The sequence below is a fragment of the Anopheles bellator genome, chromosome X (assembly GCF_943735745.2).
Source record: "Anopheles bellator chromosome X, idAnoBellAS_SP24_06.2, whole genome shotgun sequence".
Lineage (NCBI taxonomy): Eukaryota > Metazoa > Arthropoda > Insecta > Diptera > Culicidae > Anopheles > Anopheles bellator.
Genome location: NC_071287.1, coordinates 9,769,961 through 9,791,585, shown reverse-complemented (window position 1 = coordinate 9,791,585; position 21,625 = coordinate 9,769,961). Strand labels below are relative to the sequence as shown.

Genomic DNA, 21,625 nt, shown 5'->3' with positions numbered 1-21,625 from the left:
CCAACGCATGCTTATTTTCACTCCATGGATTTCCATCGGGATTTCATTTGTACTCCATGTTAATCGCAGACGAGGTTGGTTTGAGCATAGTGGATCGGTCGCTGAGCAACGTTAAGATTAGGGGGTTCATTGAATAACTTCCAATGATCAAACTGTGGTTTTTACCGGGACGCCTCTTGCCTTACACGGTGAGACAAACGTCTTCGTTTTAGCTAAAATGTTAGCATCTTAGCATGTTGAAATCCGACAGTGTGGTTTGTAGACGCTCCATTGAACTTGTGTGAAAATTTTAAATTCTGAAAATGAAAGACCACCATATGAAATACAATCTGAACGTAAACTAAAAACACTTGTTTTGTTAAATTAGCAACGAAATAAACAAAAACTCGGCGAATGTCACAATAATCATAAGGCCGACGGCATCAGTATCGGGTTATACCGTAGTTTGCCGGTGCGTTCATCGGAGTTGAACGTATCGTTTGCAATTTTGATGAACTGTAACTGTTGCTATAGTAACGACTAGCAGTGTGAATGACGCAACGTGACACCAAAGTAAATATTGACAAACAGAGCATTAAACGTCTTCGTTGGTTGTCAGTTGGTGTGCCTTGTGCCACAGAATACAGAAACACACTGATGTTCGATCGACGTACCAATTCATTTTGCGTGATAAGACATAATCAATTCGAAACTACTGTAATCCGGTCCTATCGCCAATCCGATCATGACCGATGATGTGAAAAGGTTTTTCCTCACAATCCTGAAACGGTAAGAACAAAAGGACCGCGAAAAGTGAAACCGATTCGGAATTTCTGCGCCATTATCCGATCCCCGATCCATTTGTAGAGTTAGAAAACGGCTGATAAAGGCAGCAACTGCCGCCCTCGTAGATATCCGATCGACGCCGTCGGTGGGATACGGAACTCATCAAATATGAATAACGGCACAGACAATACAACAAAAATCTCACTTGACGCGATTTTAGTTTTGTATCGAATCTCTCTTCTAAGAAGGCAGTAGTTGCTGTCATCTCCATAGTCTTGAGGCGAGAAAACAAGCAAAATATGATCCTGCTTAGCGAAATAATGAACAGCCATATGTTCGACATATTTACCATGTTCTTTCTTTCTGCTTAGGTATCGTCCACATTCAGCACCAACAGTCAGCTTCATTGTATGTTGACATGTTGGACATGTTAACTCATAGATTTTGTGCTGAATGTTCGGAATACGCTTGCACTTCGGACACTTTATTTTTTCATTCTTTATCCCGTTTCAATAGAGTCACTGGTCTCAATTGCATCATAATCACGGACCGAGATGGAGTGCCGCTAATGCGGGTTGGTGACGATAAATCGGTTGGAATGATAATGCGACCGGCGTTTCACACTACCTTCGCAATGGCAACGGAGCAATCGAACAAACTGGGGCTGGGACGAAACCGGAACATTATCTCTATCTACACCGGTTACCAAGTGGTGCAGATGAACAAGTTGCCGCTCTTAGTAACCTTCATAGGCACTGAAAGTTGCAATATCGGCCATATTCTTGCCCTCGATCAGCAGGTCGAGACCATGCTGGACGAGGTAAAAGCTGCCGTTACTGAAACGTGAGACGGAACATGTGGTAAGCGATTTCTTCGTAAATTCATCATCACGGTAATTTCATTTATTTCATTTATATGTGTTTTTGCTTTTTACATTGTTCATTTTTAGATTACTTTGCGAGTTAATAAATGCTAAATGAAAAATAAAACATATGTTGCAAACTTGCATGGTCACCAAAAACGATGACAGCAGATCAAAGTTAACGTTGGCAGGATAAAAACCTCCAACGCAGATGATAAGCTACTGGCAAAATCAATAATGAAAGGACCAATCACGTGCTGTTATATCGAATAGTAACCCGTCCCGGCACGCGGAGTAAGATGCCAAACATCTTTGCATATACAATTATTTATGTTATTAAGCAACCTAATCATGATCGTCATAGTTCGTTTGCTTTAGCTCCTCGTCTGCGATGATTCTATCAAGCGCTATCTCGATTTGCTGCGTCGTGTGGGCCAGCTCAGCATTGTCGCTGTACAAGTCGTCAATAATTTCGCGCACATTCAGTAGCAAATCCCGAAAGTTCACCAGATCCGTATCAATTTTCTGGCGTCCGGTGCACCGCGGAAGTTCGTCAACGGGGCGATTTATGACCACCGTTTGGTTACCATCAACTGAGGAAGTTTCATTTGAAGCTGCGGTACAAGGTGTTTTTTCCCTCTCATTGCTTGCCATGGGTTGATCGATGTGAAACCAGGTGCTGATATCGCGAATCGAAAACTCTGTCCTGCTCAGCTTTGTGTTAACGCGCTTTGATTTGCGGGTTTCCGTTTCAGTGGCTGAAAAGTTATAAATGTTGACGCAGATGTTACAAAGAATTAAGAACAAACGCCAGACAAGTGCTTACCGTTGCCCAATTCACAAAGACGAACAACGGTGCCATTGCTGCCACCGTGTCGATAAGGCGTACTACAACTCGGTGGAATTCTTCCTTTCATTTGCGCATTGATCCGTTTTAACTGCACAAGATTGTCTGCGAGACTGCGAACATAATCGTCGATGCAGGCGTAAATCCCGGCTGTCCGCTGCTGTTCGTCAACCGTCAACTCCTTTCTTAATTCTGTTATCAGTTTTGTGTAATGTTCAGATTGTTCTTCCATCGCATTAGTTACGCTCATCAGTTTCGTGAGTAATTGTTTCTGCTTTACATTGCTGAAATCAGCACACTCGTCCGCGCTAAACCCGCTCAAATTGCGGGTCAACGTAGAGCTAACAACACGGGATACAGAATTTCCTGGCAGTATCGTTTCTGTCGCACCTACTTTGTCCTCTGACTGTTCCGTCGACTCTATCAACTCCACAGACTTAGTGTCAATCAGCTTCGAACCGATTGTATCGAACGTCGATGGATTCGGTTCACGTAGGACCTTCTCCTTGCTTGCCAGCCACTGCCCTATCAACGTAAACCAGACACCACATCGCGAGCGTTCGTTTCTCTCGGCGCTGCTAATTTCGAAAATTTTATGTGTCATCACGTGCCGCTTGTTAGTGTACCCGGCCGTAAAACATTCGATGCACAACGACACCCCAAGACATCGCTGGCACTGGAAGCGGAGTCCACGAATTGGAAAGTGGCAAGCGGTGCATTGTATACCATGAAATACGTTCTCAGATTCACGCAGCCGTCTGCCCAGCGAAACTACGTTGGCGTAGTAGGAGAATAGCGACGATAATTTCCACAAACAAGAAAACTGATACTCGTTCAGCCCGATAGTTCCGGGATAGTTGGCGAAACATTCGTTAGTAATTTGCTGTACCATCGTCGGGCGAAGGTGATCCGGTTCGCCAATAAAGGCCAGAATTTTCGACAACACTCCGAGCATGATTTCAAAACGATGTCGCGACACACATAAATTGTGATCGCTCGTTAAAAGAAAATTATGCCATATCATCTCCTGAACAGTCACATGATCGCACAGTAGCAAAAACGTTTGGTGTAGCTCGAGGACAGAGATCGGTGTAGTTCGGCGAGGATCAAAGACGGCCCAAAAGAAGCTAACCAATAGTGCGATGGCTGTTTCTGTGTTCGGGACCGATGACAACTCTTCAAAGCGCCCTACTTGGTTTGCAGCGTAAAAAATGTCGTGAATGGCAGCCGTAAGTTGAGCTGGTTTCACTGATGGTGCGCTGTCGATAAGGTTTAACTGGTGATGTTTTAAAATCGAGCAAACCATCTCAAATGGAATTGTCGAAGCTGTGTGGAATATGCACAGAAAATAAAGCTGATAACTGCTAGAAATGGCTAGCTTTTCTATTTGAGGAATACGATCGGTACTTACTGTTCAGAGCTTTCTGTAAATCATATAACTTGCTGGCGCAACGATAGGTGCTGTACCGTGAAGCTGCGTGCTTCTCGTTGATCGTTCGAAGAGTTAGTAGAAGGTTCGGATTGTCCTGTTCCTGCTTTCCATTGTACCGGTTTTTGTACACAAAATAGCCTCGATCATCCGTTTCTTGGTCATACATCATCACTATCGAATGGAGGTGTATCAGTACAGTAACTTTTTACTTTACAGCCCTCCTCAACCTGATCGCTACTTGTCCGTTTTAAAATGAATCGCCGCAAGTGACGCTGGCGTTGGTTTACAAAACGCTGGGAAACAACCTGCAACTGACAAGCAGTGTCAAAATAAAATCTTTTCAGTTGGCAAGGTTCATTTGAATCGAAAATTAACAACATTCCATAGAGAAGCCCCGTGTTTCCCGAGCTCTCCGAATACAGCAAAGTCACTCAATAGTATAGTAGACTATAAAAAATTTAATATTTATTTGGTGCCATATGTAAGTCATATTTAACAACTGTGCGATCATTATATTGATATACTTTCTAATGAAATGTTCAATTTTCGTAAGCTATAAGTAAAAAAATCCGCAACTTTTGCAACTTCAGGTGGGCTCGTGTCTACAATTTAAAGCCGTATTCAAGATTTGTGCAGAGTCCTGGAATAAGTAAGATATGTTAATAAGTATTTAACAATTCTTTTGTCAAATACCAAACGCACTGGCAGAATTTTATTTAGACTCTTAAACTGGTAGATATAAACCAGTGGCTGTCAAATTTTTGCGTGTAAAAATACGTGTTGCGTGTTGTTGCATGAATACTCTTGTTACGAATCATTTTAGATTGGACCCTTGTTTTCCCCTGAGTAGTTTGCTTACACGGCACGAGTTTTCTGCCAACCGGTTAGTATTTGTTGACCACATCCAATTACGTTGAGCCGTGCCGTTTCACTCATATAAGGCTTTGCGCCTGTGTTTCGGTACCTATTGTTATAAATTCAAGAAATATGTTTTTTCGCCACAGTAATGGATAATCAATCGACTGATAGCTTCTGGCAGGAGTCGAGCGGTACACAACCAGGCTACGGTGGCTTTCCCGACAAATCTCAAGTTCTCGACTTTCAAACGTTTGACCAAAGCACGACCTTCTACACACCCGGCATGTACCAGCCTGGACAGTATATGCAACCGTACCCGCTACACACAATCAACAGTACGCTGCCGTACGAACAATCAGTACCGGGGCAGAGCGCCCACATTGGTGAGTCCGAGTTCGACGAAGCACCGCTATTGGATGAGCTGGAAATCTACCCACAACGCATTCTCCAAAAATCTCTCGCTGTGCTGAATCCTTTCCATGCGACGAGCTTCAAAGATACGACAGACTATTTGTTCAAGGAAAGTGATTTAGCCGGTCCAATTTTGCTCTTGCTGGTATTAGCCGCATGCTTATCAATATCAAACAGCAAAGCTCAATTCGGTTACATCTACGGTCTGTCGGCGATTTCGGTCGTAGTTATGTACTGTTTGATATACTTAATGGGCCACTTGGTGGAATCGTTCGTCAGCATTTCTGGCATTGCCAGCGTGCTCGGCTACAGTATGCTGCCTATAGTTTGCCTGTCCATCGTGTCCGTTATGATTCCATTGAACAATTTCTACGGTGTGGTGATTACCGGTGCCGCAATTGCTTTGGCGAGCATGAACTCTAGCAAGATGTTCTGCCTGATGACAGGCGATCCCCATCAGCGTTACTTATTGGCGTATCCCTGCGCTCTGTTGTATGCCATTTTCTCCCTTTTAGTACTATTTTAAGCCGCTTACTCGGTAGATACTCCCACAGACGAATAATCCCTGATCCTGCTAACGACGTGTTTTGTCAACCTATTGAAGGATGTTTTTAAAGTATAGTATGCAAAATTGTATGGAATAAATAAAGAAATGTCATTAACTAAAACCAACCGTGCGGAAGTCTTGTTTAAACCAATATCAATTGTTTGCGCACATTATATTTTTTGTTCGGGTGCCTGTGTTGGCACAGCCCAAGAAAATCAAGCAACCTTAGCTCAGAACCATCTAGCTGTACACAATAGTTTTATTTCGTTATTACATACAATTATAGATTTCATTTCATTACTTGATAGTTCATTTGGCTTGGTTTTTTTTCGGAAAAGAAATTTCTTAACACAAGCACTTGTCCGATTGCTATCAACAGAATCGCAGCCGTTTCCGTGAGAGACCACCACAAAACACGTTCGTTCAAATCTTCGGCTCTTTTCCGACCTGCAATGCAAAAAAAAAATATTATTTATTAATACAAAAAACAGTCAACGGGCAACTTAGCCTAATTGACAATAATCAATATAAATTAATACATTAGAAAAAGAACTAATCACAACTCCGAAGCTGGTAACCGTTATTTAGTGGGAAACAGACGACAGTAGCATGGACGAAACATTTGAAAAGAATGAATGAAAGCATAAATATCGCGACACTGATCGAGGGACATGTTGAAGTAATAGATCAAGAGTAATTTCAAGAAACGACGAAAAGTTATTAGCTAGCAACGGATCATTATGTCCGGCGAGGGATGACCGCGCGTCAATTCTGAGTTCCGGGTTAGGTCGTCGTCTCAAACATCTCACAGGAGCAGAACAGTTAAGTTGAGAAAGGAGTGTTGGCGAGTCAATACGTGAAGTCAAGATCTTAAATGCGAGCACTTCCTGAGCGGACCGTCTACGATGTTCGAGTGAACGTAGTCCAAGTAGAAGGCAGCGCCTTTTATAAAGTGGTAGTTGCTCCGCGGCGTGGGAGTTGATCCAGCATTAATAATGCGGATGCCACACAACGCAAGCGTACTCGAGCGTTCAAAGCGTTTAAGCAATGTTTGGAAATAAACACAATCCGAAGGGTTAGACACGTAAAAACAATTTTAGGTCATCAGCAGCATAGTAAATGACACTCAGAAGGATATGCAGAGGTCAATAGCGGCACCGTTATCGGTATCGGCGAAGCTGCAAGGGCGGTCAATAGCTGCAAAAATATCATTAGCTACTGTTCTTACCTTGAGCTTCGCGAAGCCTATGATGTGTTTGGTAATCGAGAATGGCGTTCAATGCCTTGTGTATTTCCTGTGCAGATGTTTCCAATTGCGTCAGAACCGTTGTGTGTTCTTCAATACCCGGCAGCGGTTGTTCTTCTCCAACTTGGAAATCCATGTACACAATTTTGTGTGAAAAGGTTGAAAATTCATTACTGAAGCACGCAGTGTAGATGCCGGTAGCCTGTGATGGAGATAATTTAATGAAAGCTAGGTGATCTTTCAGGCTCAACAAGCCGTTGCACTGTCGCGTACTCACCGTGGCAACGAATTGGTTGTTGTCGAATTGTGTCTTTATTTGACGATATATTACTTCGCCAGTGGGACTTTCCAGAGTTACATCCACATCATAGCTACCACCGCTAACCACCTGCCACGAGCATTAATAGAAAATCATCGGGACACGTAACAACTTACGAATCAAGCACATTGACCGAATTCATCATTCATTCAGCGAATTCCGTATATTCACCTGAAACTCCAGTGTTGCAGTCTGGTCCTTCCGTATTTCCTCGTGAAAACATTCTCGGGAGTTATCCGGAAGCTCGAAAGTCAGCTCGACGCTATCTACTATTTTCACGATAAATATCGCGAATAAAACTACACCCAAGCGTAAGCCATCATGGCGACAAAGCTTGTTTTTTTGCATTTTTAGATGAAGATTCGATCACACTAGCCCGCTGTCCAATGGCAAGGTGGAAAACTTAACTTATGACAAAATATATCTGATGAAAGGAAACACCCTTTTTGAAACTGAACTATAAATTTTCTCCACGGTACACGGCATTAGTTTTTTTCCGAGGTCAGGCTACTCTTGTATAAAGTCAGTTGCTTACTATCACAACCGACCTTACCTTTGAGTCCGGACGATACTTACTCGGAACTGCTTTATTTGTGGAATCACATAAACAACGAAAACTATGCAACGTCAACCGCACTCGATGTGCTGTAATCACGCTTTAATTTGGCTCAACTCCATATTTTTTATATAGAGTTGGTGCGTTGATGCGATCCGTTTGCGCCGTAAATTTATTTTTGGCGTACAGGGCATACCCACTGGATATCGCTCAGGCTTTATGTAAGCATGATGTGGCGGTGGCGGTAGACAGCTAACCTTACTTATGTTTGCTTGCTGCTCAAATGCCAACGCGGTTGACGTTTTCATGACGTGTGAAATAGAAAAAAATTGTGTAGAGTTTTCATTGCCAATGTGCGCACAAAGTGTCCGTTTGCTTTACTCTGAATAAACGAGATAAGGAGTCGGTTAATATTTTCAAAAGATTGTAGCGCACCAATCCTATTTAATAATATTTAAATATATGGGTAGAAGAAAGTATGTGTAATTTGTCCGAAGTAATAGTATATAGTATATAGTATATAGTAGTAGTATATTATAATAAAAAATGCTACAGTTTTATTCAAAGTAGTGTCGATCACTGGTTAACGTTCTCTGCCATCCTTCTCCCCGTTTTAATTCTGATTCAAAATAGCCCTACTTTCAGTTCATTTCAATTGTTTCCAATCTCCATTCTTAAGCAGTGCCGCTCTGCTGCTTCAAATAAACTAAAGAAAAGTCAGATAGTAAAGTTACTCTTTCACGGTTCAATAATAGGCGCACTTAAGGCTGCACATTTCAGAATGATACTGTGTTTATTTTACAGTTCCGTGGAATGCGACTTTATAATGCTCGGTTGATTCGATTGAAAAGATAGCATAATGTTGATACGTAGTTTTAGTTCAGCTCGCTTGGTATCACTCAGTTTACCTTGCAATATTTTCTGAATACGTTTCATTTCCTCTTGAACGATATCCTCTGGCAGCTTGTCGGAATTGTTAATTTTACGCATTAATGCGGCATACATTATGTATGATTTTTTCAGTGGATCAGTTTCATCAAGGCTTTTTTCTATCGTTTCAACCTGATCAATTATCGAACTTCTCACTGTGCTGGGAACGGATGTCAGAAAGGTGTTTGCAAAATTGTCCAACTCTTGAGTGCATCCTGGAAGTCCGATGTATAAATCTGTATAACGTTTCAGAAAAATGCGTAAATTTTCAACAGTAACAGCTTGATCGGCAGGGAAATCAATCGGTTCGACTGCGTTCCGTGCGAAAAGTTTTATAGCCGGATACTCCTTTGGAATGCTGAACCGTTTTCCCAGGTCAGCATTATCTTTTTCGCCGTAATCCTTGATTCCCACCAACGCAAACAACAGATCGTTACTAGCTGCGACTTCTTCAGCTAGCTTCGTGAAGGCTTCATGCTTGTCACCATAAGGGAAGGCCGTATCGAATTTCACCAGCGCATAATCAAACTTTCCCACCACCTTATCAAAGGTGGAAGAATCCAAATCGACACACCCTCGGGCAGTCCAGGCCCAGCTTTGCTTAACCAATATGATAATCAGTGTAAGGATGGAACATCGTAGCCTTACATGAAACATATCTGGAAGAAAACAATGAGACAAAATAGACCACATGTGTTAGTAATCACTAAACTAATTACTTGAGTAATCAGTGCACTACTAAACAAGGTACCTGGCAGCTACTTAGTGGGTAATTTGCTGATTGTTTGCTGCTTGGACGGGTGTATTGCGTTTCATATGAGTATCTAGCATCAATTAGGCATTTACCTGTTAAGTTCTTTGCAGCAAATAAGCCAAATCTGTGCCTGTGGACAGCCTACCGGCTTGTTTATGTGTACGCAAGAGTCCTGTGATCAACAACTTAGCAGAAAGACAAAAGTCAGTACCTGAAAGAGTGCTACAGTAAAAAGCAACAAAGACCAGAAAACTCCCCATGTGTCAAGAGCATCGGTTACACATCTCTACTTCAGGATCTCTAGCTGTGATTGCTTGGAAATGACATTTTGCTGTTGTTGGCACTTCCCTCTGCCTGTACTTCTCCTAGGTCTCTTGTGTCGTGTAAATTTCTCTCAGATTCGGGAACTTGTTTTTTGCTAAACAAAGCGGAATGAAGACTTCCGAGGGAGTTTGTGTTGATTTCCGTAAAATCGTCATATACGAAGATTTTCTACACTAAGCGACGGCCTTGCAGTTTTTTCTATTTCGTTGAGTCGGTCGTTGATGTTGGTTTCCAAGGAAGTTTCAACATTGTGTTATCACGACAGGTAAAAGCCATCATTTCGGATGAATAAGAAGTTCGTAGTAACCCGATCCATTAGAAACCTGTTTGCAGATCGATTTAAGTGCTGAAAATAATTCATAAAAGCTGCGACAATCAGCCAATCATTTATTATTTTTAATCTCCGTCCGAATACAACGCTACGAGAAAGGTACGTTGCCTTCTTGTTACTGACCCTGACTTTAGTAAACTGCACAGAGGTGAGAAGCTCTGCCCGCGATTCCATGCTGGCTCAGATTGTCGAGCGGAAACAAATGTCCAGCTCATTATTGATGTATATTTAAGCAATTGTGTACTTTGCATGTTTATTTCTGCATCTGTTTCATCTGTGCATCTGTTTGTCAATTCATGCTCATTCATGTTTATTCGCAAAAAATACTAACATTAATTATGGGGTTAAATCAACGTAGGAATTGAACTCAGGAAAATGGTGAAGAACAGCCTTGATTAACTTCGATTTTCTTGTTTTTCAGAACAGCCGATCTTAATGATTTTTTGGACGCGTTCTGGTCCTCTACAGCAAGTGCCAAAGCAGTTAAGCACCGTGCCGATCTCGGCAGCAGCAGTATATGATGCCCTGCCCTGGGTTAAAAGTCTCACACGTAGTGTTTGTGATTGTAATTTTAATAACGATTGTCTTCTATTCATCGCTAAATGGACGGCACTTCATCCTGGAACCGAAACGATACTCAAACCACCGAAAAAACGATCCGAACCTCATGAATCGCACAGTTCCCAGATCATCCGAAAAGGCATTGCTGATAGAACCGGTCTACGAAAAACAAAAGTGCAACGTATTTCAGATAGTCGTACAGGGCTGTGGGCTCAATATATTGAGCAAAACACTGGAACGCGTGCCCCCCTACAGAAACCGGACGCAACTTCTTGCCCAGCAGCAGTTATTAATGGAACAAGATACGGCAGCCGAAAACACCGATAACAACATACAGCGAATTCCAAACCCGTCGGTGGTAAAGTCGTCCCAAGGGTCGTCTGTGTCGTCATCATCTTCTTCGTCATCATCACCGCCTGCATCTCGACCGGCCGCTGTTGCCGTCGATACTGATGGCGATAAGGTCATTAAAACCCGAGATCTGTACCGCTCCGGACACCTACCAGATGTCGCTTGCGTACGAAATCTTTGCCCAAGCAATGGTACCGATGTGTCGTTACTAATTCTTGTTACGTCCGCACCGACTCACCGCGATCAGCGACTTGCTATACGGCAGTCCTGGGGTCATTATGGTAGCCGACGTGATATCTCTATCGGGTTTATCGTCGGCCAAACAGACGATTCGCGAATGGAAGATCAGCTAGCCGCTGAGAGCTATATGTATAGTGATCTTATTCGCGGCAACTTCATCGACAGCTATAAGAATCTCACGTTAAAAACCATTTCGCTTCTTGAGTGGACGAAGCTGCACTGCTCTAACGCATCATTCCTACTTAAAACGGACGATGACATGTTCATTAACGTTCCGAAGCTACTACAATTCATGGAAGTGCACAACAATCAACGGCGAACAATTTTCGGACGATTGGCGAAAAAATGGAAACCGATCCGAAACAAAAAGTCAAAATATTATGTCAGCCCGGAACAATATTATCCACCGGTGTTTCCACCTTTTACAACAGGTATGTGGGATAATGCTTTGAGATAAATTTTTATTTTCTATTGTAAACATGCACTAAGAATACAAAGATTAGCGGGTTGTGGGAATGTGTTCTGCGCTAGAAAACCATATTATTTATAAGCCTAACGTTCGCTTATTTTATAGGACCCGCTTATTTACTCACTGCCGACATAATCGGTGAGGTGTTCGAGAAATCGCTAAGCCAAACATATTTGAAGCTAGAGGACGTCTACACGACAGGCATCGTGGCACAATTGTTAAACATACATCGGACCAACGTGAAGGAATTCCTCAATCGCCGGATAGCATTTAATCAGTGCAACATCAAAAAAGCTATCAGCATTCACATGGTGAAAAACAGTGAACAGATAGATCTGTGGAAGAAACTTATCGACGTCAGCGTTGCGTGCTCATAGCCGTTTTAACTGATAATAAATTTGCTTTCGTTACTTTTTGTCTATTATTTGTCGTTTAGAAACAGATTGATTTTACAAACACACAGAAAATAAAGCATGCCTTTTAAATGTGAATTGAGCATTCCACGGCTTAATGTGATGAAATAAGCAAGCATATTACAAATTGTAAAACTGTATAGAATCTATCTTACGAATCAATCATAGTGTTAGGAGTTTGCGTTAGACGGTTTATGGTGGTCCTAGGTACGCCTAGATTTTAAATTAACGAAAACAATATCTATATATATATAAATATATATATGTATATATAAACATAAATATATATACATATATTTATAAACATATATTGTAGCAAACCATTATTAAATAAGAAACTTTGATCTGCATCGGATATGCGAATGACGAAAGCAAACTACAACTTATCAGAATATGTTGCATTGTATGGAAACTTCGTCGATTAAATTCGCCTAGACGGTAGCAAATTAGTTACCTTTCTTTATCACATTTGAAATATACTTTGGTTCGCCACTTCAAACTTTGAGAAAAGACAAACGTTTTGTTTTTTTAGTAATATCAAGATTACCTTTTTTACTTCTGTTACATTTCTGGCACACCAAGATTGCTCGGTGACTATAGTGGCCGGATAAGTAAGTTATATTTATTTAAAAGGTATATTTTTCATTTGTTTTGCATTATGTTTGGGTAAAAAACTAAAAGTAACAATATTTGATTTACTACTTTACAATACTGCAATCCAACGGTACTTGATTTGTGATTTCGTTGCAAAGCACAACATTACCTTGCCCACGACTAGATGGCGAGTTGCATAAAGCATCCTTCGACGAACCGAACAGGCCTAGTGGGTCCTCACTGGTATGCATGAATTATTAGCTCAGTTAAAAATATATTGACTGCCACAGACACCTCGAGCTGCCGTTGAACCGAAATGAAAATTGATTCTCAATTATGGATGCACTGTTGCTCCTGAATCCAACAGCTCAGGTGCGGCTGACCTTTTAGCGTACTGATTGGGAACCCTTTCGACGAACGGGTAGGGAACTACTCATGGACTACAAACAAAAACCGTTGTAACTACACATGTGCCTTGCAGTTGCGGATTGTGTACGGTAACACTCGAAGCTACTTCGTTGCAGCAGGAAACGACTCGATGGCAGCATGGCGGCAGAAAACCAACAAAATCTTAGGGGTATCAGTCATGTTAATACTAGTTGTTTCCCTATACGATTTGGTTTCTTGTGACGATTTTCCTTCGTTACTTTCGACGAACGCATCGATTGGTAAGTTAAAGCTTTAGTACCACCGTTCCCATACAATTTGCTTGCTCTTCACTAGGCACTAGCATCTACGCTTCCCTCAAACACTACACCGCCCAAATGCTGGGGACCAAACCTGTGAACGAAAGAGGAATATCATTTAACTTTACGCACCCCATAATCCATAATTTTCATCCGGTTGCCTTGCCAGGAAGCCTATGCAGTCCTTACAGATCCGATCACGATCATTTGGGTTTGCATTGAAAGCGATAAGGCCTCAAGGAGAGGCCGGTAGGTAAAACAAGTTCAGAGTGAGTCAACGTTGGTTTTTTCCGGAACTGCGCACATCGGTGAATGATGCAACACTAGTTTCAGTTATTCTTTGGGCAACCGTGTACCAAATCATTTAGAAATCCTCAATCATAGACACTTAACTTCCGTTGTAAATTACTGCCCAACGTTCCTGAGACACGATACCATAATGTTGTGTTTCTCTTTGCGGTGCGGATTGCCTCGCCATGCCTTTTCCAACTCGTTGAAGCAGCTATCATTCTTGATAGAGAGTATCTCGGTGACATGTACGACCAAATGCTAGAAGAAACAAAGGTGATCGTCGAAAAGATGATTCGAGAAAACCTGAAAAATGGTGGACTGGTTGTGAAGTACTATTCATGGACGAGCATTAACCTCAAGAGAGGTAAGGCAATCGAGGCAAAAGTAGTCCTAGCCACAAGTCAAAAAAGATAACGAAAATCGTGTTTTTTCATCTCAACTTTTGGCGTAGACTTCTCAGCAGTGATTTCGGTATCAAGTTGCGACAACACGTGGGCCATATACCAAGAAGCTTCCAGAGAACGGTTGGTGATGCTAAGCATCACCGACCCAGACTGTCCGAGACTGCCGTCCAGCACCGCAATAATGGTACGTACTAAGCCGACGTAGCGTCGTCGACTGCACATGACGGTGCCGGATCGGGATTAACATCTTTCGACGAAAATTGCAAAAACCATGACGTTGGTAATTACTTCACAGATTCCGCGAACTGATGGCTTGGGTAGCGTTTTCGAGGAAGTTTCGCAGATCATACTGGATATGAAGAGCTCCCGGGCGATCGACTGGCGCACAGTTACGCTGCTGTATGACGAAAGCTTCGGTATGTGAAATCGTTCCACGACCATATAGTTACGATATTTTTGTTTCGCTTATTCTATTTGCGATTTCATTACATTTGCAGATTCCCAGATAAGCCGTTGTATACTGTCGTTGCTGGAAGACCGTGAGGGCATGCGTGCATTGTCGTTAACGGAGTTCAAGATCCACACCCCAATGCATAGCTGGGAAAAACGAAAGGAAATTCGCCGAATGCTACTGAACATACCAACAGCATATACCGGTAGCTGTTTATATAATTAAAATCCGGAACCGGCTTAAGCCCTCTCTGTTCGACCAACAGCCATTTTTCCTCTTCGTTTCATATTTCAGGGAAGAACTTCATATCGATTGTGAATTCGGCTACATTGGCCTTATTGATGGAAATTGCGAAGGTTTGTCCATGGAGCATAACGGTGCTTAAGTTCACATGCTGTCCAGCCCCTCCCAATTGGCACCATTTTCCTCTCAATTTATATTCACTGTTTTTCGTCTTCACTCACGATTGTTACGGCAGGATTTGAAGCTGGTAAATCCTTCATCTCAGTGGCTATACTTTTTGCCTATATCGAGCAGCGAAAACTTCACTTCGACCACCACTATAATCAATGAAGGTGACAACGTGGCCTTCATTTACAATACGCAGAGCAAAAGTCAGAACTGTACCGTAAGCAGACTTGTTGCGTAAATTGGTCGCTATCGGGAACCACACTACATCGCCAGTTCGTACTCTTTCTCAGGTGAACATGTTGTGCTACATGGAAAAGTTTTTATTACACTTCGTCCAAAGTTTGTCGAAGCTGATCCGTGAGGAGCAGGTGGTTTTTGGGCAGATATCCGACGAAGAATGGGAAATAATTCGCCCAAGCAAAGCGGAGCGGAAAAGCAAGTTTCTCCAGATGATCAGAGTAGGTTCGGATGATGCTGTTGCATACTACTTTACTCCTTTACTGCTCCTTCACTCCTTCTACTACTTTGTGCCAGACGGCGATATCTGGGAAGGACGAATGCAACAGATGCTCGAGGTGGAAAGTTCAAACGGCGGAAACTTGGGGTTATGTCTATAGAACAGACTATGCCATGGGTAATACGGAAAATTTTATGCAGTAGTACCAATGTATCATTTGTAATCCATTGCCCGCACGTTACAGAGAGCGATGATTCGAAGGAGCGCAAAAAGTTTTCTCTACTAGACATTGGCTACTGGTCGCCGCAGGATGGGTTTATGCTGTCAGACGCACTCTTTCCTCACACTCGGTACGGATTCCGTGGCAGCCAGCTGGTGTTTTACAGCTATCACGTACGTTTTGCGACCAGCTTTTCAAATCGGTTTCGCGAACCAGATTACACATGTTCATATTACACGTACCGCAGAACCCACCCTGGCAGTTCGTCTCCTACAACGAGTCCGGATACGCAACAGTCACCAGCGGTGTGATTTACGATGTACTCACAGAGCTTTCCCGTAAGCTGAACTTTACTTACACGCTTGTCATCACGCAAGGAGTGATCGATCAAAACACAACTGTTCTTGACGGTAATACGACGGTAAGTGCAGTCGTTCTAGCCACCCTAGCCGCCTCGCCGGAACATGTATACGAGCGTTGCAATGAAAACTACTATTTCTTACAGCAGTACGAAACTAAAGGCCTAACATCGGACATACCGCAAGACATTTTCAACACACTCGTCGCTAATAAGGTAATCGATGAAAATGGAGGCAGTGCAGCGACACTGCTCTATCCACAACTGAACTGGTGGATGTATCGTTTTATTTTAGATCCTGCTGGCGGCCATCGGAACGACGGTTAACGAGCGGCAGAAGAAAGTGGTCGGCTTTACAGATCCCGTCAGCATTCAAACGTACAGCTTCGTCATCTCTAGACCACGGTAAGCTGGAAACAAAAGTTAGAAAAAGGCGACTAATTGGACCTTTCGTTATTATCTTTCAACCACACAAGCGAATTGAGCCGAGTGCTGCTGTTTTTGTCTCCTTTCGGCTCTGACGTAAGTTTTGAGGGAGATCAGAACTGTGATCTTGCAGACTCTTGAAGCCTTTTTGCATGCTTTTTTTCCGGTTGTTGCTTCTAGACATGGATGTGCCTCGCTACAGCTGTACTGCTGATGGGTCCAGTGTTGTGCCTCATCAACAATTTAAGCCCATATTATGAAACCCACAACAAACCATCAAACACAGGGCTGGGCAAAATGAACAATTGCTTCTGGTACATATACGGTGCACTGCTGCAGCAAGGTAACAGTCTAGTGGCGGGTCGTCGTTGCGTTCAGTCAAAATGCCTGTTTTGTTGTAGGTGGGCTTTACCTTCCGTACGCTGACAGTGGACGTATCATTATTGGAACCTGGTGGCTTGGTAGGTGTACAGATGAAACAGTTTACCATAATCCTAACCAATTAAGATACACCGCCAATTAAGACACATTTAATTCCCTCACCCTCCAACGTCTATTCCCTGCGAATGCGTAGTGGTGTTGGTGCTCGTCACCACTTACTGTGGTAATCTGGTGGCTTTCTTAACGTTTCCGAAGATAGACATCCCCGTTAATAGGGTGATGCAGCTGCTACGAAACGATCGTGGTATGACCTGGAGCATCCGCAAAGGCACATTTCTTGAGGAGATTCTAATGGTGAGATGTGGATTGTGAACCTGTCGTTAGATTTAAGGGCTTGACACCTCGCGGTCCGGTTGATTTGCAGGAATCGAACGACCCGAAGTACATTGAGCTGTACCGTGGTGCCCAGGTGATTACGGAGGTGACGGACGAGCTGGTGGACCGCATCGAAGGAGGCCGGCACGTCCACATCGATTGGCGCAACAATCTCAAGTACCTGATGAAGAACCAGTTTCTGCAAACGGATCGGTGTGACTTTGCGCTCAGCACCGACGAGTTTCTGGACGAACAGATTGCGCTGGTCATGCCGCGGGACAGCCCGTACCTGGAGCTGGTGAACAACGAGATCCGGCGGATGCACCAGTTCGGTTTCATCCAGCGCTGGATCTCCCAGTACTTACCGTCGAAGGACAAGTGCAGCGGCTCGAGCAAAACCATGGATGTGCAGAACCACACCGTCAACAGTTCGGATATGGCCGGATCGTACTGGATCCTTTTGCTCGGCTTCTCGGCCGGGTTGTTCATCTTCGTCAGCGAGTTCATCATCAGCCGGTACCGCACCGGCACCGGCAAGCACCGGCTGTCCAAGGCAGCGGCCCCCACGACGTACAGCGAATGAGTAGGTCCGACGTCGGCCTAGGCTGAAAAAAAACTTTCCACGAGCCTCGCTGTTTGTTTGTTGTCTAGCAGTGGTTGTTGTTTTTTGTGTTTTCATCGGATGCGTAGTTTTGTATTCATCAAGCAATAAAGCGAAAGTACAGAGTAGTACATACATAATTGTGGTTTTGTGGTCTTTTACATGACGTCCCCAAAAATCGCAGCAGACCGAGCAGCAACACTCCTAGCATCTTTGCGGCATCCCGTTTGACCCTGTGACTACGCTGCTCGTCCCTGCCGGTGGTGAACAGTGTAGCAGTGGCCCTCAGCCCTTGGGCACGCGCACCGTGCCATTGTACACTATTGCATTAATATGACGATAACCCAAACGTGGCTTCCACAATTCCTATCTAGATCACCCTCCCGATCCCGCAACTCGCCTCCTAACCGCCAAAGTGTTTTATCTATTTACAACTAGTCTCGATCCGTACGAACTGCCTGCACTGCCCAGTCACTCCCATGCCAAACTACTACTACTGCTACTGCTAATAGTGCCAAACCTATCGGTGCGAATACAGAGGCTGACCGGTGGAAGGGTACGCTTTCGGCTCACTCGCCATCTGGCGGTGGTTCTGGCGTTTGCGAACCTTCAGTCGGTGGTGGTACGGCAAGTACTCGCTGTCCGGGTTCAGCGCCGGCAACGGGTGCTTGTAGTTGACCAGGATGTCGCCCTCCAGATACCGGTCTCGCGCCGGCAGCCCCTGATCCGTTAGACCGGCCTCGTAGGGGGCGCTGTTGGCGGCGTTGGTGCGATACCCCAGGTACCCGGGTGGCGGTGCAACCAATGAGGGCCGTGGCTGGCGCTCACGCAAACGGCCCGCGGTCCGGTGGTCCAGGATGAGGTAGGATTTGGTCGTCGTACCGTCCACCTCGGTCGGCTGACGATTGTACCCGCTGGCCCCGTTGTTTAGGATGACCGGTGCGATGTAGGACAGGTCCGTCTGCGGCGGGTACTTCGGCTCGGCGGGCAGCTGCTGCTGGTAGTAGTGCTGTGGCTGACCCAGATGTGACCCGGTCTGGTCGGGCGACACGTACGAAGGATAGATGCGCCCGAACGTCCCGAACGGAGCGCCGTCACCGGTGGTGGTGGTGACGTAGTAGCTCGGTGGAAGCTCCTGGACGGTGCTCGGTCGGAAGGTGTGGTGAAACGACGCTGGTGGTGGCGGTGGTGGCGACGCAGGTGCCTGTGGTTCATAGTTAGCGTACGCGGTAGCTACCGTTCCGCTGCCGGTAGACGCGTACTTGTGCGGCCCAACAACCGGCGACTGTGGGGCGACGTCCGAGAACACGGTGTGGTAAACCGCGTTACCGGGCGGCGCTGGCTCGGGCCGTGCGTAGTGGTGGACCGGGTGAACCTTCGACGTCCGGGATGCCTTCGACAGCTTGTTGGCCTTCTCGTAGATCTGCAGCGTCTGACGGATCGTGTGCACCTCCCGGTGGAACTGCTCGATCGGGCTGTAGCCGTAGGTGGAGATGAACTCGTTGCTCTGATGACCGGGGTTCCGTACCTTGGCCGGCAGGTACGTACGCGGTGGGTGTGGCGTCGGTGACACCACGTCGCCCCAGAACGACGGCGTCGACGTCGACTTGATGTTGAAGTACTCGGCGTAGATCGGGTGAGCCTGTGCCTTGACTGGGAGCGGGCCGCTCCCGCCGGGCTGGCGGTGCACCTCGTGCGGAATCTTGTGCAGCTTCGTGGAGGGCGTCAACAGTGGTGTCGTCGGAGTGGCTGCCGTAGTGGTTGTGGTCGTGGTACTCAAGATGTCCGGCACGGTCGCCGGCTTCACTCGCGGCCGCTTGCTGACGGCGGTCGGTTTCGGTAGCGGTCCGGCCTCGTACACCTCAATCACCGGCACGAACGACTTCAGCACGGCCTTCTGTATCTCAACTCGCGCCGGCGGTCTCGTCACCGTTGCCGTCGTCATCGTCGCCGGCGTTTTGTGGACTGGGATCGCCATCAGCAGGCTAGTCGGACGTCCGGGGCTGGGTCGGTGTATCGGCTTCGCAGCCGACGACGATCCGCCGGCGGGTTCGCCAGCGCCCCCGGTAGTCCCGTTCGTCCCGGGTGTCGGCTTCAGGATGAAGAAGTTGGGCGGCGGAGGCAGTATAATGCCCGGAACTAGTGGCCCCGGTGGCACCGGGTTCGTGTAGTTCGCACGGTACTCGAACGTGTACGGCGGCGGATAGTACAGCGACGGGTCGTCTTCGTCGCGTACCCCGGTGCGATTCTGCGCGTCGTCCAGCGAACCTTGCGGTGGCAGCCCGAGCGGCAGTCCCAGGGGCGGTTCCAGCGGGGGAAGCTTTAGGAACGGGTTCGAGTACGTCCGATTGTCGCTGACCGGGGGCGGGTGGACTGGAGCCGGATACTGGACCCCGTGGTGCTGGCCAGTACCATTGTGCGCCGCTGGCCCGGCAAGTATATTTTGCCCGCCGAAATCTTCCGGTCGTATGACCGGGAACGCTTTGTTGGTGAATAGGAACGCCGATTCATTAGTAAATGGATTAAATGCCGCTGTCTGATGACCTCGGATAAACTCAATCGGTCCGTTCTCGCGGAGCTGAACAGGAAAGGGAGGCGGCACCGACGGGTTGGCCGGGATCTGCACCTGGCGGTCCGGCGCCCGGTAGTCATCGATCGGCTTCCACACCACGGCCGACGGGGACGACACCGAGCGGTTGGGGTGGTTGTTGTTGAAACTGATGGAGCCCCCCTTCAACACCAGCAGGTGGTCCTCGGCCAGCCAGATCTCGTCCGGGCTCAGGCCACCGTAGTTACGCTCGTCGTCTAGCGGCACCTCCTCGTTGCGCTGGTAGCTCAGCACCCCGACGCGGTGGGGCCGACGCTGGAACAGCTCCCGGTGGATCAGCCCGTACTTGCCCTCGGCGACCTGATCCGCCAGCGTCTTTACCGGCGCCGGGCTGTCCGGTTTGGCTTGCTTCGATGCCGGTCGCTCGTTGGCCGCTGCTACGGACGACGGTGCCGCCGGGTCTAGCTTCATGTGGCCCTCGCCGGCACTGGCCGTCACCAGTGGTGTGCCAGCGCTCGACTCGCTCGGCATGCGCACCAGGTCCACCTGCACCAAGTTGTAGTACTTCAGGTGCAGCTGATCCAGCGGCGTGTCGATCCCGTTCGCGCGATCCTCGACTCCACCATGTGTTTTCCGTACGGTGCGTGCTCGGATGTCCCTGCAAGACGTAGCATGAATGTAACGCGCACCACGAGCCAACCAGCTCCGAGCCGGGAGCCCACACTTACCGTCCAGTTCCGTCGCTAGCTGACCCCAACGTGTCGGCACTGCCACGGTGCAAGCAGAACAGCAAGTGCAGTAGGTACAGCACCGGCGCCAACCGGATCCGATTCATCTGCGGATACAAACCGGGAAGGAAGGAAGATCAATTGAATCCAACTGAAAGTGAAATTAAATATCCAGATTCCTGCGCTGCCGGAGAGTGTCTTCCGAGCCCCCGACCACCCGAAGCTGGTAGAAACATATTTCGTCAACAGTTCAACAGCTCCGCAACAATAACGACGAACACGGCACAGCCGTTAGGCCTCGGGTTTGATAGGCTCCCCCTCCCGAATACCTGCGTTTGTCCCGCGAACACCGGTTGATTGATGGGTCTTCAACTAAAATGGATATTTCTTTGTTTTCGGCGCTTGACCACCGTGCCAAACTGGTTTACGGAAGCCTGGGCGGCAGCGTCTACGGCAGCAACATGAACGGCCAAGAACG

At 46.2% G+C, this 21,625-nt stretch overlaps 8 protein-coding genes across 11 annotated transcripts; 4 read left to right on the top strand and 4 right to left on the bottom strand.

The window, feature by feature from the left end:
• Nucleotides 1-622: 622 nt before the first annotated feature.
• LOC131213572 (ragulator complex protein LAMTOR3 homolog) lies at nucleotides 623-1,781 on the top strand. Its single transcript, XM_058207640.1, has 3 exons — nucleotides 623-768; nucleotides 1,282-1,625; nucleotides 1,715-1,781. The coding sequence occupies exons 1-2, from the start codon at nucleotides 725-727 to the stop codon at nucleotides 1,610-1,612; spliced, it is 375 nt and encodes a 124-aa protein (XP_058063623.1). The 5' UTR covers nucleotides 623-724; the 3' UTR covers nucleotides 1,613-1,625; nucleotides 1,715-1,781.
• Nucleotides 1,782-1,810: 29 nt separating this feature from the next.
• Nucleotides 1,811-4,075, bottom strand: LOC131213570 (uncharacterized). Its single transcript, XM_058207639.1, has 3 exons — nucleotides 3,886-4,075; nucleotides 2,454-3,800; nucleotides 1,811-2,385 (listed from the first exon to the last, which is right to left on the bottom strand). The coding sequence occupies exons 1-3, from the start codon at nucleotides 4,073-4,075 to the stop codon at nucleotides 1,973-1,975; spliced, it is 1,950 nt and encodes a 649-aa protein (XP_058063622.1). The 3' UTR covers nucleotides 1,811-1,972.
• A 634-nt stretch (nucleotides 4,076-4,709) lies between these two features.
• LOC131213656 (protein YIPF5 homolog) lies at nucleotides 4,710-5,833 on the top strand. The gene is made up of 2 exons (XM_058207741.1): nucleotides 4,710-4,789; nucleotides 4,911-5,833. Exon 2 carries the CDS (start codon nucleotides 4,913-4,915, stop codon nucleotides 5,699-5,701), a length of 789 nt encoding a protein of 262 aa, XP_058063724.1. The 5' UTR covers nucleotides 4,710-4,789; nucleotides 4,911-4,912; the 3' UTR covers nucleotides 5,702-5,833.
• A 138-nt stretch (nucleotides 5,834-5,971) lies between these two features.
• LOC131213594 (transmembrane emp24 domain-containing protein 7) lies at nucleotides 5,972-8,083 on the bottom strand. The gene is made up of 5 exons (XM_058207666.1): nucleotides 7,864-8,083; nucleotides 7,459-7,711; nucleotides 7,246-7,356; nucleotides 6,951-7,170; nucleotides 5,972-6,169 (listed from the first exon to the last, which is right to left on the bottom strand). Exons 2-5 carry the CDS (start codon nucleotides 7,633-7,635, stop codon nucleotides 6,012-6,014), a joined length of 666 nt encoding a protein of 221 aa, XP_058063649.1. The 5' UTR covers nucleotides 7,636-7,711; nucleotides 7,864-8,083; the 3' UTR covers nucleotides 5,972-6,011.
• A 347-nt stretch (nucleotides 8,084-8,430) lies between these two features.
• LOC131213645 (protein windbeutel) lies at nucleotides 8,431-9,745 on the bottom strand. 2 transcript variants are annotated; one of them, XM_058207728.1, is made up of 2 exons: nucleotides 9,620-9,745; nucleotides 8,431-9,432 (listed from the first exon to the last, which is right to left on the bottom strand). In XM_058207728.1, exon 2 carries the CDS (start codon nucleotides 9,428-9,430, stop codon nucleotides 8,642-8,644), a length of 789 nt encoding a protein of 262 aa, XP_058063711.1. In that variant the 5' UTR covers nucleotides 9,431-9,432; nucleotides 9,620-9,745; the 3' UTR covers nucleotides 8,431-8,641. The 2 variants fall into 2 exon arrangements, with proteins under 2 accessions (XP_058063711.1, XP_058063712.1); XM_058207729.1 differs by having other exon boundaries at nucleotides 9,525-9,660.
• Nucleotides 9,746-9,880: 135 nt separating this feature from the next.
• Nucleotides 9,881-12,603, top strand: LOC131213487 (beta-1,3-galactosyltransferase 5-like). 3 transcript variants are annotated; one of them, XM_058207532.1, is made up of 4 exons: nucleotides 9,881-10,116; nucleotides 10,171-10,281; nucleotides 10,604-11,765; nucleotides 11,909-12,603. In XM_058207532.1, exons 3-4 carry the CDS (start codon nucleotides 10,700-10,702, stop codon nucleotides 12,178-12,180), a joined length of 1,338 nt encoding a protein of 445 aa, XP_058063515.1. In that variant the 5' UTR covers nucleotides 9,881-10,116; nucleotides 10,171-10,281; nucleotides 10,604-10,699; the 3' UTR covers nucleotides 12,181-12,603. The 3 variants fall into 3 exon arrangements, with proteins under 3 accessions (XP_058063515.1, XP_058063516.1, XP_058063514.1); XM_058207533.1 differs by lacking the exon at nucleotides 10,171-10,281 and having other exon boundaries at nucleotides 10,609-11,765; XM_058207531.1 differs by lacking the exon at nucleotides 10,171-10,281.
• Nucleotides 12,604-13,396: 793 nt separating this feature from the next.
• LOC131213516 (ionotropic receptor 93a) lies at nucleotides 13,397-17,853 on the top strand. Its single transcript, XM_058207568.1, has 18 exons — nucleotides 13,397-13,478; nucleotides 13,999-14,151; nucleotides 14,239-14,375; nucleotides 14,487-14,607; nucleotides 14,689-14,847; nucleotides 14,937-14,998; nucleotides 15,121-15,270; nucleotides 15,344-15,511; nucleotides 15,588-15,687; nucleotides 15,755-15,903; nucleotides 15,978-16,151; nucleotides 16,239-16,304; nucleotides 16,384-16,493; nucleotides 16,565-16,610; nucleotides 16,695-16,857; nucleotides 16,916-16,975; nucleotides 17,089-17,249; nucleotides 17,320-17,853. The coding sequence occupies exons 1-18, from the start codon at nucleotides 13,397-13,399 to the stop codon at nucleotides 17,851-17,853; spliced, it is 2,595 nt and encodes an 864-aa protein (XP_058063551.1).
• A 101-nt stretch (nucleotides 17,854-17,954) lies between these two features.
• LOC131213515 (uncharacterized) lies at nucleotides 17,955-21,093 on the bottom strand. Its single transcript, XM_058207567.1, has 2 exons — nucleotides 21,087-21,093; nucleotides 17,955-21,036 (listed from the first exon to the last, which is right to left on the bottom strand). The coding sequence occupies exons 1-2, from the start codon at nucleotides 21,091-21,093 to the stop codon at nucleotides 18,392-18,394; spliced, it is 2,652 nt and encodes an 883-aa protein (XP_058063550.1). The 3' UTR covers nucleotides 17,955-18,391.
• Nucleotides 21,094-21,625: the final 532 nt, after the last annotated feature.